The sequence below is a fragment of the Chiloscyllium plagiosum genome, unplaced genomic scaffold (genome assembly GCF_037043375.1).
Source record: "Chiloscyllium plagiosum isolate Xiang-an unplaced genomic scaffold, Cpla_swu_hap1 HiC_scaffold_12, whole genome shotgun sequence".
Classification (NCBI taxonomy): Eukaryota; Metazoa; Chordata; class Chondrichthyes; order Orectolobiformes; family Hemiscylliidae; genus Chiloscyllium; species Chiloscyllium plagiosum.
This window is the reverse complement of record NW_028270150.1, coordinates 70,406,381-70,423,330: the sequence shown is the minus strand read 5'-3', so window position 1 is coordinate 70,423,330 and position 16,950 is coordinate 70,406,381. Positions and strand designations below refer to the sequence as shown.

Below are 16,950 nucleotides of genomic sequence, written 5' to 3'. Positions count from 1 at the left end.
CCTGGCCCCGATGAGCTACATCCTAGAGCTCTGTGGGAGGTGGCTTAGGAAAAAGCGGAGATGTTATGATCTTTCAAAAGTCACTGGAGTCAGGGAAAGTCCCAGATGATTGGAAAATCGATGTTGTAACCCCCTTGTTCAAGAAAGGATCAAGACAAAAAATGGAAAATTATAGGCCGATTAGCCTAACTATCATTAAGGGTGAGATTTCTAAATTCTTGGAAGTGCAGGGTCAGATTAGAACAAGTCAACATGGATTTAGTAAGGGAAGGTCGTGCCTGACAAACCTGTTAGAATTCTTTGAAGAGGTAACAAGTAAATTAGACCAGGGAAACCCAGTGGATGTTATCTATCTAGACTTCCAAAAGGCCTTTGGTAAGGTGCCTCACGGGAAGCTGCTGAGTAAGGTGAGGGCTCATGGTGTTCGAGGTGAGCTAGTGGCATGGATTGAGGATTGGCTGTCTGAGAGAAGGCAGAGAGTTGAGATAAAAGATTATTTTTTGGAATGGCAGCCAGTGACAAGTGATGTCCAGTAGGGTTCAGTGTTGGGACTGCAGCTGTTCACTTAATATATTAATGATCTGGATGAAGGGACTGGGAGCATTCTGGTGAAGTTTATCAATGATAAGAATTTCGGTGGATAGGCACGTAGTGGTGAGGAGGCTGCAGAAATATTTTGGTAAAAACAATGACTGCAGATACTGGAAACCAGATTCTGGATTATTGGTGCTGGAAGAGCACAGCAGTTCAGGCAGCATCCAAGGAGCAGTAAAATCGACGTTTTGGGCAAAAGCCCTTCATCAGGAATACAGGCAGAGACCCTGAAGGATGGAGAGATAAGTGAGAGGAGGGTCGGGGTGGGGAGAAAGTAGCATAGAGTACAATAGGTGAGTGGGGGAGGGGATGAAGATGATAGGTCGGGGGGGGGGGTTGTGGAGTGGATAGGTGGAAAAGAAGATAGGCAGGTAGGACAAGTCATGGGGACAGTGCTGAGCTGGAAGTTTGGAACTAGGGTGAGGTGGTGGAAGGGGAAATGAGGAAACTGTTGAAGTCCACATTGATGCACTGGGGTTGAAGTGTTCCGAGGCGGAAGATGAGGCGTTCTTCCTCCAGGCTCTGGTGGTGACCCAACCTCACCCCAGTTCCAAACTCCCAGCTCAGCACTGTCCCCATGACTTGTCCTACCTGCCTATAATCGTTTCCACCTATCCACTCCACCCTCCTCCCTGAACTATCACCTTCATCCCCTCCCCCACTCACCTATTGTACTCTATGCTACTTTCTCCCCACCCCCACCCTCCTCTCACTTATCTCTCCATCCTTCAGGCTCTCTGCCTGTATTCCTGATGAAGGGCTTTTGCCCGAAACGTCCATTTTACCGCTGCTCGGATGCTGCCTGAACTGCTGTGCTCTTCCAGCACCACTAATCCAGAATGCAGAAATATTTGGCCAGTTTGGGAGAGTGGTCCAGGAAATGGCTGATGAAATTCAACATGAGCAAATGCGAGGTCTTGCATTGGAAAAAATAATACAGGCCTGGACTGTTTTCTAAATGGTGAGAAAATTCATAAAGCCAAAGTACAAAGGGATCTGGGAGTGCTTGTCCAGGATTTTCTAAAGGTTAACTTGCAGATTGACTCCGTGATTAAGAAAGCGAATGTAATGTTGTCATTTATCTCAAGAGGGTTGGAATCTAAAAGCAGTGATGTGCTTCTGAGACTTTATAAAGCACTAGTTAGGCCTCATTTGGAATACTGTGTCCAATGTTGGGTCCACACCTCAAAGGACATACTGGTACTGGAACGTGTCTAGCGGAGATTCACACGGATGATCCCTGGAATGGTAAGCCTAACATACGATGAACAGCTGAAGACTTGGTATTGTATTCATTAGAGTTCAGAAGATTGAGGGGAGATCTAATAGAAACTTACAAGGTAATGCATGGGTTAGAAAGAGTGGATGCTGGGAATTTGTTTCTGTTAGGCAGGGAGACTAGGACTCATGGGCATAGCCTTAGAATTAGAGGGGGTCAATTTAGAACTGAAATAAGGAGAGTGAGAGTGGTGAGCCTGTGGAGTTCATTGCCATGGAGGCTGTGAAGTGATATGTCGTCAAGGCATAGATTGATAAATTCTTGATCTCAGAAGGAATTAAGGTCTACAGGGAGAGTGTGGGTAGGTGGGGTTGAAATGCCCATCAGCCATGATTTAAATGGCGGAATGGACTCAATGGGCGAAATGGCCTTACTTCCACTCTGTCTTATGGTCTTTTGGCATCCCCGTCGACTTCAGCAGTTTTCTCATCGCCCTTCCCCACCCCCCACCCACTCATCCCAGATCCAACCCTCCAACTTGGCACTACCCTCTTGAAACTTGTCTACCTGTTTGTCTTCCTTCCCACCTATCCATTCCACCCCCCACCCCTCACCATCGACCTGTCACCATCACTCCCCACCTGCATCGATCTATCGCTTTCCCCGCTACCTTCCCCTCCCCAGCCCCATCCGTGCCCTGCTATTTATCTCTCAGCCCCCTTCCTCATCACCACATTCCTGATGAAGGGCTTGTGCCTGAAACATCGATTCTCTTGCTCCTCGGATGCTGCGAACCTGCTGTGCTTTTCCAGCACCACACTTTTCAACTCTGATCTCCAGCATCTGCAGCCCTCACTTTCTCCAGGTTGCAACAAATGGTGTGCTACTGCATTGCAATCCAAGATATGTTATGACCTCACATGTTGTCATGGGACACCCAAAAAGGCCATACCAGATTTCCACCAGGCATTTCCTTGTAGATAGCCTGAGAATAATATTGGGAAAAAAAATCATGAAGATTGTTTGTATTCCAGTGGAAGTTATTCTGGAGACATAGTCATCTTTACATTCTACTTGTTAAGACATGTATTTTGTCATAGCTCATTTTAATTGAACTAACTCTCATTCCCATTTCTAAAACGCACTTCCTCACTGAATCCTGACCAGAATCAAAAAGAGATTTAAAATGAGTAATAAACAGGTGAACACCCGTTTTAAGTCATGGTTGTTTGAATTTGAAAACAGGATCCAAAATCACAGCTATCTATAAAAATAGAAAATATCAGAAATACCCAGGTTTGGAGGGAAGATGCACTTTTAATGTTTCAGGAGTACATCATCAAAGTGAAGTGTTTACTGTGTTTCTTTCTCCATACATGCTGCCTAGAACAGCTGATTATTTCAGTTCTTCAACATTTGTGGTGCATAGTGTTCCTACACAAATGCCAACATGTATTTTCCTCTAAATTGCAAGGGTTGTTGACGTGTATCTTATCTTAAATTTGCTGAAGTGTAATTATAGGAATCCAACAAAGAGTTGTGTTTTGTTAAAGAATTAGTGTGTGCTGAATAATGCTTTTTTTAACGATGTGTCAAAACAGTTAATTAATCATACCCTCTACATGTGCGTCCTGATTTTTCTTACAACAATTCTTAGTTGTACTTCCTTTTCCTCACATGCTTGCTTTTCAGCAACCAGTGCTAGAATATGTATCTGTTTCCCCGTATACATTCCTGATGGATCCTGATGAACTGAAAAACCAGAAGAGTTTTCTTGCTGTGCAGCAAAAGGTACAGCAGCAGGTATGATGGCTTAGCAGCTGGTACAGCGGTTGGTTAAAGCAAAGTAGAACATCTGCTGAATGGAAGGAATGATAGGCTGGTCCCATGACGGCACAGTGTTGCTCACCAGATCTAAAACGCAACAGGCTGAGGGTTGATGGATGTCAGGAGTAATTAAGTACAAAAGTTCGAAGAGCATCTGTTGTTTTGTTGGGCAGATGTGAACTCCGCAGCATTTTCTGACACAATACCTTCACATTTTAATCATGGCTGACTAAATAACTGCTGTGATTTTGCATTGATAAACGAAACTATAACTGAGATGTGGATTACTTGTCCTCAAAGATTCCAATTTTGAAGTTAGGCAATTGTTCGATATTTATTCTTGACTTAGCAGTTTAGAGACTTCAGAGTAGTTTTTTTTAAACCTCCATTTATTAAGACTGACCTGATGGTGAGACTTATCCTTAGATTTATTTGAAATCCAATAGTTTGGAACAGAAATCAATATACCTTGTTTGATTGATACTCATGTCTGGTTGCCTCCTCATTGATCATATTGTCCTGATTTAACTTAAACTAAACAAAGATATACCATGACTCATCTGGTACACCTGACATCATCAGGTCTCTGCAATAGAAACTATCTTGTACTTAATAGCACTGTGGTAAAATAACATGACAAACCTGGTCATATGAATCACTGAGTAGTTGTCAAACAGGAATCAAGTGTCGGACATCTGGGTAGTTGTTCAGACTGGCAAAAGTTGGGAAGCAGTGTTCCATAAGGATTGTCATTGTTGATTGTTTATATAAAACTACTTAGATTCCGGACTATGAAGTGTAATTTCAAAATTTGTGGCCAACACTAGATTGAACAGTGTAGTAAAGCTTAGGTAATTTGTTAAAGTATTGAAATCTCTTAAAAAAACTTGAAGGAATGTTGGCAACTGGAAAATTGTCTTTACAATAGACAAGTAGAATGTGATGGATTTCTGGAAGGAAGAACAAGAAAGCTGTACATTATCTGGAAAGTCGTGTCTAGTTAGATGGAGGAGCAGAGGAATCTGGGGTTACAGATATACAGATCAGTAAACATGCTGAGCTAGGTTGTAAAGATAGCAAAGTTTTTTAGATGGATAGAACTGAAAAACCGAGAAGTTGTTGCACTTGGTTCGAGGAGATCAGATCTAGGGGTCACATAATAATTACTAACAAATTCAATCAGGAATTCAGGAAAAAAATCCACCTTCCCAGCTGATCGTTAGGAAGTGGAACTCCTAAGATGAGTTGCATGGAATAGAATAGATGCATTTCAGGCAAAACACAATAAAAAGGGGAGAGAGAAAGGAATAGGAGTCTATGGTGAGGAACGTTAAATGAAGAAGTGTGGGAGGATTCTGAAATGGAGCATAAAAACTGATGTGCATCTATGGGATTGGTTGGTTTCTTTCTGTGTTGTAAATGCTGGTAATATTTTCATCCAATTGAGTTATAATACTGATATACTTCAAAAGGAAAAATATCCATATTTCAAATGAAATAGGATGTCACAATCGAGCAACATTAAGCAAATAGCATGAACATTTTTCCAATTTACAACACAGAAAAGTGTGGTTTTTAAATGTACTTATTGACATATAATATGTGCTCATTCATGAGCAATGGAGGAAATCTTCTCTTAAGAATCCCACAATAAAGCATTTCATTTGATGAGTGCATGCTCCCATTGAAGGACTTTCTCAGACCTTGGCTTTGTTGCAAACTTAATCTTGAACCACAATGTGATATTTTTCACTGTTTATTTCAATGCAAAGATCTAAAAAAACAGATTTAATTCCATTTTATAAACAATATTTATGGTTTCTTGTAGAGGTCTGTACCTTCGTGCCTCATGCTTCATAGTTTATACATGATATATCTAAAAATTATATTTCCGTCTCATGCTCCTCACTATCTTGCTTCTTTTGGTGAAGCTTAAGCTTCTAGAAAGTCATCAAAAATCGACTGATGGACTGAAAGAAACCTACCGACTGACTAGCTTATCAACCGTTCGTTCAACTTCAACCTACGGTTCCTCTCTGCGTCCCTCTCTTTTTCCTGGCCCATATCAGGCAAGAAGTCACCAGGTTACAAATTTGATGTGCTCTTTCACAGGGATAGACCTAAGGTTTTGAAAATGTGTTATGCGGTAAATGTTTAAGATAACTCTTCATTCGGCTACCGATCTGCACTATTCAGTCAACTGATTTCTGGCCTTCTGTTGGAGAAATAATTCTGTTGTTCTGAAAACCGATCAAATCAGCTTTCAAAATTCCATTGCTGAAAGTGGCATCTATCAGTGGCAGACAGCATTCCTGCTTAGTTTACTTCGATTTTTTTAACTTCTCGTGGGTTTTCTTGAAAGATTCATTATCTCCCTGTAAAATTATTGAAAGTTACCAAAGGCTCATCCAGGTATTTCCGCTGCACCACCTCCACGCTATCCCCCCTCTCCTAACCACTACCAGTAACTGTAATCTTCCCTCTTGGAAACTATCAGCTTCCTATTATAGGGTTCATATTACAGTAATTCATCAGAGAACGGTGTGGTATGTTGTAAAGAGAACTGTAGTGTGTAATAGATGTGAGATATATATATTTTTTATGAATCTTTGAAATGCACCATGTGCTCAGCACCCGAGGGAAATATCATCTCTTTGCAATTGGTGGATTACTGTAGGAAATGTGGTCAACCAGGACTAAACATTTGACATCTAAATCATGGTAACGCATTTCTACACTCAGTAACAAAATACAACAATCTCATTGCTTTGTGATTATTGGAATTCTCAATCACAATGCCACAATCTTTCTTTTTATGATTCATCCAGGATTGAACTTTTCTAGTAGACATGTCCACAGATTTGGAAGGAATTACACCTAAAAGATGTGCAGAGTCGGCAAAATGTTAATTTGTTAATTAATAAATCTGTGGCATAATTAAAAATCAGTGCTTCAAACTGGCAGCACTCATGTTTTCTAAATGTATCAATAACTGGCATTCAGTTGGATTCCCATTGTGTACCAACATCATTATCTCACACAAGAAATTTAGATTAGCTCATTTGGATGATTACATTGTTTAAATTTCAATTCCCAAAGTTATTCATTTTCTTCTTGTCGATGATGATATCGATTCAATGTTTGCTCATGTAATGAAAGTGGAATTTGCTGTGACTAGAGTGACAGATTAAAATACTGACAGGAAAGTCTCAAATTCAAGCTTCGTCTTACTTTTATGGCATTGCAAATTCTGCCAGAAAGTACAGTCTCAAATTCAGTCTCAAAGTTGGCCTGCAGTTCTGATTCATTCACTTAGTGCTATCCCTGATGAGTTGCTGTGTGCACAGAATCTAACCTCAGTCTCAACTTGTTTTTGCATGTTATGTCTTCTATTCTCACATGTTCTCCCTCCCTCTTTGCATTCAAATGGCAGTTTGTTAACTGTTGTTGCCTGTCTGGTTGAAGTTAACTTCCTTTCAAGATCTACTAATATGTGTAATGACATTCTTGACAGATTGAGATGGGTTTTAGCTTATACTTAATTTATTATTGCTGATGAAACAGGTACAATGTGCAAATAATCTTTCTAAACATACAATATTTCTATCGGGTTCTAGAAATGCCACACACTGAGTGCACTTGTGAAGCTATTGTCATGACGTTATAGGTAATGAGCATGACTGAGTAGCAAGAGTCTTGATTCTTGAAGAAGAGCTTATGCCCGAAACGTCGATTCTCCTGCTCCTTGGATGCTGCCTGACCTGCTGCGCTTTTCCAGCAATACATTTTTCAGCTCTGAGTAGCAAGAGTGGCCATTTAGTCTGATTGGCTTTGCCATTCAACAAGATAATGGCTGATCTGGTTGTAACCTCAAATCTGCATTCTTGTCTACTCTTCATAAGCTTTTACCATCTTACTTAACATGAATGTGCCCAGTTTTGCTTTAAAAATATTCAAGGACTCTGCTTCCTCCTCCTTATCCAGGAAGTGGATTTCAAAGACTCATGACATTCTAAGAGAAAGAGAAATGCCCATCTTTCTTTTCAGTGGACAGCTATTTTAAAATTTTAGATGCTCCCATGAGAGGATACATCCTGTCCCCATCTACCCTGTCAAGACCTCTCAGGATCTTGTCTGATTCAACTCAATCCTAACTCTTCTAAGCTCTAACAGCTACAAACCTAGCCTGTCCATCCTTCCTTATAAGATATACACCTCCATTCCCGATATTAATTTAGTAAACTATCTCTGAATTGCTTCTGTTACAATTATATCCTTCTGTTGCTATTGCTCTTCAAGTCAGATCCCAGACTGAAACTGGCTTGATGGATGAATGTTTTTCAGTTTTACCGAAGTGTTTCATTGAAAAACACACATCATGGTGCAGATTTGGTTCTAATAATAAAACAGAAGTTTATTAAGCAAAAGAGAAGATAAAACATAAACTCTAAGCTGTTTTTATACAACACAAATTTAAAGATTCCAAAACTACAGTAAAGATAAAATCATCCCTTTACAGTAATTACACCAGAGAGAGAGTTCTTCTCTATCACTTCTTCAGGGCTTAATGCAATTGTGCTTCAATTCCCCACCTAGGGAATCTGAAAGCTTCTTAGAAGCAAACTTACTTCCTCTGCTTCAAATAACTCCTTCAGGGATTTAACCAAACAGTTCTGGTCTGGAATTCTTACTACTACTTCCTCCCCTCCCTTCCATATCTACAGAGGTATATGAATATCATCCTGCCTCTCAGTTCCTTGACCACTCAGAGAGGGTGTGTGGAATGATGCAGGAGAACTGGGAATGACATCCCTATTTGAAAGCATCTTGCAGGAGAGACAGAATGGAGTGAACTATTGAAGAAACATGGGAAGCATGAAACTGAAGGTGGGAAATAGAAACATCACCACTTACAAGTTTCCTTCCAAGGCACTCACTGTCTTTACTTGGAAATATATCACTGTGCCTTCAGTGTCACTAGGCCAAAGTCGTGGAACTCACTCCTTAATGACATTGTGGGTCTATTCTCACCTAACAGACTGCAGTATTTCAAGAAGGCAGCTCCCACCACCTTCTCAAGAGTAACTAGGATTGGGCAATAAATGCCAGAGACCCCAAGCCAGAGGCTTCCACATCCCACAAATGAATGTACCGATAAAGTTATAAAGCAACGTACTTTCAACAATTCTAAACCATCTTCCATGTTGATCAGGATTAACTGCTTTACACATTCAGCTTTGTTAAGAATCCTGTAGAACACCTCAAACTGAAGCTTATCAACATTTTTTTTCTCAAAGATATGAATGTTTCACCCACACGACAAGAAAAACTCCCAAAGAAAATAAAAACCCTTCAGTCCTTGGAAGCCAGCTCTCTCACTTTTAAAAGAAACTCTTTGGCTACAGAAATATTTAAAAGTTCATCATTTAATCCTTTCAGACACACGGTAAACCCTTATGCCACCTGTTCAAATAAAAAAAAATCCAAGCTCAAAAGTACATGATATCAAAAAACATATGCATCATACGTTGTATCTCACTTATTTGAATAAAGTGAGCACTACTATGCACAATATGCCAGATATGGGTTCACCAGTGCTCTGTATAACTGAAACATAATTCTCTCACTCTTGGATTCACTTCCCCTTGTGATAAATGACATTAGGCACAGTCTACTGTACTGTGAGGCAAAACTCCCAAGTCATTTTGTATGGGATCTTTATCACCATGAATATAACCTGATTTGCACCTTCCATCAACTGGTTATAGTAGACAGTGTATCAAGATATTTCTTATTTATTCTGTGTTTTGTCTGATTTCTGAGGAGTCTAAGATGTTAGTAGTAGTGTCACTGGGTAGCAAACCTCCAGACAGTATCCTTTTGGATGATTCTTTCTGAACTGTCATATAAAGGGGATAGAAAATCCAAGGGTTGCAAACTTTGGGGCCCTCAGTTGAAAAGACGCCAATGAGGGAGATTTCTTCTTCCTATCAAAGACCTGAGTAGGTGATCTGCATGTCACCCTGCTCCTGATGTTTATCTGCCAGCTTTAAAACTGAGGCTATGTGGGAAACAACCCTTATTTGCCCATTTAAGGATCTTAATTTGGGCAAGATCAGAGGGTTGGGCTCAGCATCATCACCCATAAAATTGTGGATAGATCAAGATGGTGAGTGGTTGTTGGGAAGACCAGCCTGGAGAATTTTGCTGCCTGCAAATGCACTAATGAGGGAATGTAAAATGCTTCCCATAAAATGTTTTAAGCTGCTTGAAAGAAAATATTTCCCTGAACTGGAGCCAAGAACTAGGGGTCACAGTTTGTGAAGAGTCAGGCATTTAGAACTGATTTGAGCAATTTCATTATTCAAAGCAATCATAAGCAATATAAACATTGCAAGCAATCACAATATGCTGCCCCACAGAGCAGGAGATATTCAGTCATTGAATGTTCCAGACAGGGATTGATAATTTCTGGAAAGCAAGAACCGCGAGTAAAGTGGGGATGTTGAGCCATGATCTAATTGTGTGCTGAAGAAGGTTTGAACGGCTGACTGACCTGCATCTGCTTAGTTGCTGTGTCCCATCATCAATTATCCAAAGATATTTCCTGCAAATTAAGTTTGTTCTAAAAAGTTGGTGATGTACCATTGAAGCCAATCATTCTCTCCAAAAATCTCCTCCAATTATTCCTATTAATATGTTGTTGTGGTGAGTTTTGCAGTTAGGAATGATTATCTGCACCACCATCAATTGATAATGACATTTTCATGTGTGCACTCGGGCATGTGAATCCCCCAGAATACATTCTGCTGGCAGACGTGCTAAGAGTTTGTGTCACTGTATACCATTGGAAGATTAAAACAAGGCTTAAGATCAAACATAGTACCAATTCATTACAATTTATCTTTTCAACTGAGTAATAGCTTCTTCTTGACTTTGGTTACATTTTTGGTGCGTTGCAAGTTTGATGAAATCACTTATGCTCAGATCTTTCATGAAGTGGAAGAGGTGAAAGAGCATGTTACTTTTGGAAGTTGAGTACTTACTGCTAGTCTGAGTTGGAGAGCCTGGAATGTTAACGATCTGTCACTAAACTAGACTAAAGATTTTAATGTAACTGCTATAGATTCTAAACTGTGTTCTGTTTTGCCAGGTTTTGTATACAGACTCAAATCTTACTGCATATGAATATACGGTTTAAAATGTTCTGTATATTATCAAGAGAGTTGTGGATCACCTGTAGGTTTTCCTGTGAACATGACTATTTGGAGGCACGTTTACATGCAGTTAAAAAAAGTAATTTGATCTTCCTATTTTTCAGGTATCTCCAAAGGAGTTGGAACAGTTTGACACAAATATCCAGCTAATGCTTGAAGAGTTGGAAGCAGAAATACAACAAGGAGAGAATCTGAAAGAAGGGGATTTTGAGAAAGAGATGGTTAGTTGGGTATAAGTAGCAGTATTAGGACTAGCTGTGTAACCAAATGCTGAACAGAGGACTCGACATGAAAGACTGTGGTTTCTGAATTGGATTGTATAATTAACTGATATTCTGCCAGTATTAATAAATTGGGGTTTCCTCTTTAAACATGGATAATTTTGGCAATACAAATTTGTGGTTGCTCCACACGTTAATGCTGAGTTTAGGATGAAGAAATTTCAACCTTTAATTTACAGGAGTACGTGGATATATCAATGCACAAGAATGTGAAAGCTCATATTTGAAATTCTTCAATATACTTGTGTTTAAACAAAATAAACATGTGAAACCTCATTTGGGTCATCAGGTTAGATGACATATATTTGTTTGTATCGTCTATCACAGACTAACAGTATTCTCTGGGTCTCCATAATATGAGAGGAGGAGTTAGAGGAGAAAGTAGGCAGGGAAACCAGAAATATGCAAAGTTTGACAATGCTGCAACATTTATTGGCTTGTTTAATGTGTAACATAACCAATATTCAGGATCTTATATTCTACTTCATGAGAGAGAAAAAATTATTTCCATGTTGGAAATTATTAAATCAAACATCAGCAGAAAGGAGAGTTGTATATACTGAATGTTTTTCTTTCCTCTCATAAATTCATGTTCTAAACATTGAAAAATATTTTTTTTTAACCAATAAGTTGATGTCACTGACATATATTTGACATGTAAGAATGTAGCAATTTTCAGAAACCATACAAGGTTATTAGGCTTAACAGTGTGTGGTGCTGGGAAAGCACAGCCGGTCAGACAGCATCCGAGGACCAGGAGGTCGACGTTTTGAGCATAAGCTCTTTATCAGGAATTCCTGATAAAGAAACGTCGACTCTCCTGTTCCTATTAGGCTAAACAGATCAATCCCTTCCTGCAAAGTTATGATGGTGGCATTAGAGCATCAATACCATTCATACAGTTTTTTTTCTTGGTTTTATCTATTTACAGATCACATAATGCATGTTTAAATACAATGATCTCTTATTTATCGACTTTTGAAATGTAGAAATGGAGAAGTTTAGAAAATTTGGATACTTAATTGCTTTTGCTGACAGACATATTAAATGTTATGGTGTCAATATGAATCAGCAGTCATAGAGTCATAGAGATGTACAGCATGGATGGTCCAACTCATCCATGCTGGCCAGATATCTTAACCTAATCCACTTCCATTTACCAGTGCACTTGGCCCATATCGCTGCAAACCCTTCCTATTTACATACCCATCCAGATGTTTTTTAGATGATGTAATTGTGCCAACCTCCAGCACTTCCTTTGGAAGCTCATTCCATACATGCACCACCCTCTGCGTGAAAAAACTTGCTCCTTAGTTGCTTTTTAAATCTTTCCCCCTCACCCTAAACCTATGCCCTCTAGTTCTGAACTCCCCCAACCTAAGGAAAAGACCTTGTTTATTTACCCTATCCATGCCCCTCATGATTTTAAAAACCTCTTTAAAGTCACCTCTCAGCCTTCGACGCTCCAGGGAAACCAGCCCCATCCTATTCAGCCTCTCCCTATAGCTCAAATCCTCCAACCCTGGCAACATCCTTATAAATCTTTTCTGAACCCTTTCAAATTTCATAACATCTTTCCGATAGGAAGGAGACCAGAATTGCACACAATATTCCAACAGTGGCCTCACCAATGTCTTGTATAGCCACAACATGACCTCCCAACACCTGTACTCAATGCTCTGACCAATAAAGGAAAGCTTCACCATCCGATCTATCAGAGACTCCACTTACAAAGAACTATGAACTTGGACTCCAAGTAGTGTTGAGATACAGGTTACTAAAACCTAACTGAGTAGTCCAACTGGCTCAGGGGACTGAATGACAGATTCCATTTTATTTTTATTTCCTCCAGTGTGGAAACAGGCCGTTCAGCCCAACAAGTCCACACCAACTCTCCGAAGAGGAACACACCCAGACTGATTTCCCTACAGTTACCCCTGACTAATGCACCTAACACTATGGGCAATTTAACATGGCCAATTCACTTGACCTACCCATCTTTTGTTATTAGCTCTGCTATTGCAGAAATGCACGGAAAGTGGTAAAGGGACTTGAAGTGGACAAAAGCACAAAGGAGAAGGGAAGTAGTGCAGGTTAGTTGGGTTAGCCGGGGAAATTCAGTTTATAAGGATAGCGTGTGTCTGGATGGGATGCTTTTCAGAGGGTTGGTGTGGACTCAATGGGCTGAATGGTCTGCTTCCATACTGTAGGGATTCTGTGAAAATAACTAGTACGTAGAAGGAAAAAGTCTGGAAATTTCTTTTCGAAGAGATATCAATATGGATTCCCAAATGTGGTAGAACCTATGTATTTGAAAAATGAAGTATTAACTTCATGAATGAGTATATAGTTGGGAAGTTACAGAATAAAATCTTGACAAACTTTGCAAAAGGAAAAGGTCAAAATATGACAAATAACTGTTTTGTAAAATCTGTGTAGAAATTGTTCAATACCTTTTGCAAAGTATGATAAGACTCAAAACCCTGAGTAATTGTAGATTTGAACCAAACAGGCAAATATTCCATTAATGTCAGTTCAGTTCAATTACAGTGCTTATTCAGCTAGCACAGAACAAACTACTTAATTTACTTTAACCTCACGCATTGTTTTCTTTTACGGTTTCGTTGAAAAGTATTATATTTAGTAATTGATTTTTCATGTTACTTCAGAATTGAAAACCCAAATCCAGAACCACATAATTCACATTCAGCAGTTTTAGTTCACCCTTTTTCTATGAAACAGTGTGTGAAATCCCAACTGCTGATAAGTTTTGTGAAAAAAAAAATGCGATTATTGAGAGTGCTGACCTTTTTTTCTGCTGAAACGGCCAACTGGAATCATTTTACTTCCAGGGCTCAGCAGTTTTATTTTAAGAAAGAAACTAATTTTGTATTATGTTTTTTACAATTACATTATTTTCATGTGATGTTGCGGCAGGTTTATAGCCCTAGTTTTGGAGGTTGTCAAATAAATAGCAAAAGTTGTGACTTGTTCTTTAATGAACTGAACCCCATTAACAAAATACTATGTCAGTATGACAGACTTGCTGAGATTCACCAGCTATTTCAATTCTTGTTTCTCGCCTTTGTTGAATTATTCTTCAGATCGGAACTGACCATTACTTCTGAGAAGAGTACTATATCTAACATAGTAGAAGTTTTGAGTTGCTCAGTACCGGTTCAGATCATCATTAGGGGGATGATTGTAGGTTTAATGGGCTGATATTGTACAGTGAGCAAGTACCTGGTACAAACTCCTTTTGAAATGGAGACAAACACTGCTGGATTGAGAATGGAAGATAGTACAGCGTTATAGAGTAATACCGCATAGAAACAGACCCTTTGGTCCAACTCGTCCATGCTGACCAGGCATCCCAATCCAACCTAGTTACCTATGCCAACATTTGGCTCATATCCCTCCAAAACCTTCCTATTCATGTACCCGCCCAAATACCTTTTAAAAGTTGTAATTGTACCAGCTTCAACCCTTTCCTCTGGCAGCTCTTCCATTCACACACCATCTCTGTGTGAAAAAGTTACTCCTCAGGTCTTCTTTAAATCTTTCCTGCCTCACCTTAAACTAATGCCCTCTAGTTTTGGACTCCCCACCCTCAGAAAAAGCATTATATACTTATCCTACCCATGTCCCTCATGATTTTATCAACCTCAATAAGGTCACCCCTCAGCCTCCGATGTTCCAGAGAAAACAGCACCAGCCTATTCAGCCTCTCCCTATGACTCAAACCCTCCAGGCCTGGCAATATGAATGAAAAGTTAATTCGCAAAGGTAGATTTGGTTTGTTTTTCCCCAAATTATGACCTATTTAATTTATGCAGCTTTTATTAATGTTCTAGAGTGAAGATGATGAGAGGAAAATGAATGAACTGGCAAAAATGGGAGAAACATTGCAGCAGAATGTCACAAATGAGAAGAAGCGAGAAGAAATTCGAATGAAGCAGCAGATGTTGCAGGCTAAATTTAATATTCTCAAGGTATGAGCAAGCAACAATTCCTGAATTACCATCAGCTGCAGACTCCATTGGAATAACAGGAATTAAAATATAGTTTTGTCCTTTTGTTTGTTAGACTACTTACTGTCTGGTCATTCCAATTGTGTACTTACTTTGGAATGTTCCTGACGTAATTGGATAATTTGTTAGAATTTCTGCAGATATCTCTCAAATAGAATTATTCACCATTGACAAAATAAAATTAAGTGAGATAGTGTGCTGCTAGTTTTCAAAATGATATTTCTTTTCCCAACAGTCCTGAAGGTGACACTGGATACATAGTTCATAACTTCAGACAATGAATAAGGAATATATAGCATATACCATTTATGCACCAAAATAAATTGCACTGTATTGCTCACAGACATTAGGTTGGTAATGTACAAGTATGCTCCATTGCATAACACTAAATATTGATAAATGGTTTACTTCGAGGATACTGGAGAGAAAGGTGACAACAAAGGCAAAGATATGCCTAACATATGATTTCCAACTGTTTCCAATTTTAAATTGCATGGGAGAATTTCTCTGTTTTGAGTACAACAGGTGTGTGAAATAGTACTTGACCATACTAATGTAGTAATTAGATAAGATGAGCCAAAATAGTGAATTCCTTCATTGCATATTTGGTGCATTCCTTTGTTTCTTACAACTTGGATACAGAAGCTGAGCAGAGATGCAGTTAATTTAGCAATATCTTTTTCTAAATAAAGACTACAATGGGGCATTTTATTCTATCACTGTTACAGACTTGTAAGACTTTTACAGACTTACAATGCATTGTACCAAAATTTGTCTTTGAACTATTAGAATATACTGCCACATAATATTTTGGAAGTTGCAACTAAGCCTGAAGGTTGGATAGAGTGTACGATTTCTGACAATGATTTTCACATATTTGCAATAAAGGTTATTCCATAAAGGTAGCCATAAAGGTTATTCCAGCCTTCTATTTTTATCCTTGAAATTTTATTTGCAGGTTAAGGTTCAAGACATCCAACCGAGTCTTTCACTTTACTGTGATGTTAGAGAGCCATTGTTTTCTTAACTTTTGCTACCTAGCAACGATATGCAGTTGCATTGCTAAGTTCTATAAGTAGAAGTGTTTTATCATTGTGAACACTTAGCTACACAAGCCCCCTGAAAAGGTATGACATGGCAGATGGAATTTAATTTAGATAAATGTGAGGTGCTGCATTTTGGAAAGGCAAATCAGGGCAGGACTTACACACTTAATAGTAAGGTCCTGGGGAGTATGTCTGAACAAAGAGACATTGGAGTGCAGGTTCATAGCTCCTTGAAAGTGGAGTCACAGTTAGATAAGATGGTGAAGAAGGCATTTAGTATGCTTTCCTTTATTGGTCAGTGCTTGGAGTTTAGGTGTTGGGAGGTCATGTCATGTTGCCACTGTACAGGATATTGGTTAGGCTACTTTTGGAATATTGTGTGCAGTTCTGGTCTCTCTCCTATAGGAAGAATGTTGTGAAACTTGAAATGGTTCAGAAAAGATTTAGAAAGATGTTGCCCGGTTTGGAGGGTTTGTGCTATAAGGAGAGGCTGAACAGGCTGGGACTATTTTCCCTGGAGCATCAGAGGCTAAGGGATGACCTTGTAGAGGTTTATAAGATCATGAAGGGCATGATAGTGTGAATGGGCAAGGTCTTTTTCTTAGGTTGGGGGAGCTCAGAACTAGAGGGCATAGGTTTAGGGTGAGAGGGAAAGATTTAAAAGGGACCTAAGGAGCAATTTTTTTCACGCAGATGGTGGTGCGTGTATGGAATGAGCTGCCAGAGGAAGTGGTG

General features: G+C 39.3%; 1 protein-coding gene across 11 annotated transcripts in view; it reads left to right on the top strand.

Moving 5' to 3' along the window:
* The window catches only part of dmd (dystrophin), a 2,003,576-nt gene that overhangs the window by 1,066,669 nt on the left and 919,957 nt on the right, over positions 1–16,950 (top strand). For 6 of the 11 annotated variants that reach the window (XM_087992890.1, XM_087992895.1, XM_087992897.1 and 3 more), the window contains 3 exons: positions 3,506–3,616; positions 10,962–11,078; positions 14,993–15,130. In XM_087992890.1, the coding sequence (XP_087849016.1) occupies positions 3,506–3,616; positions 10,962–11,078; positions 14,993–15,130 (366 nt within the window). Of the gene's footprint in view, positions 1–3,505; positions 3,617–5,571; positions 5,710–10,961; positions 11,079–14,992; positions 15,131–16,950 lie in introns of all 11 variants that reach the window. The other 5 variants (XM_087992899.1, XM_087992898.1, XM_043700737.2 and 2 more) reach the window with 2 other exon arrangements.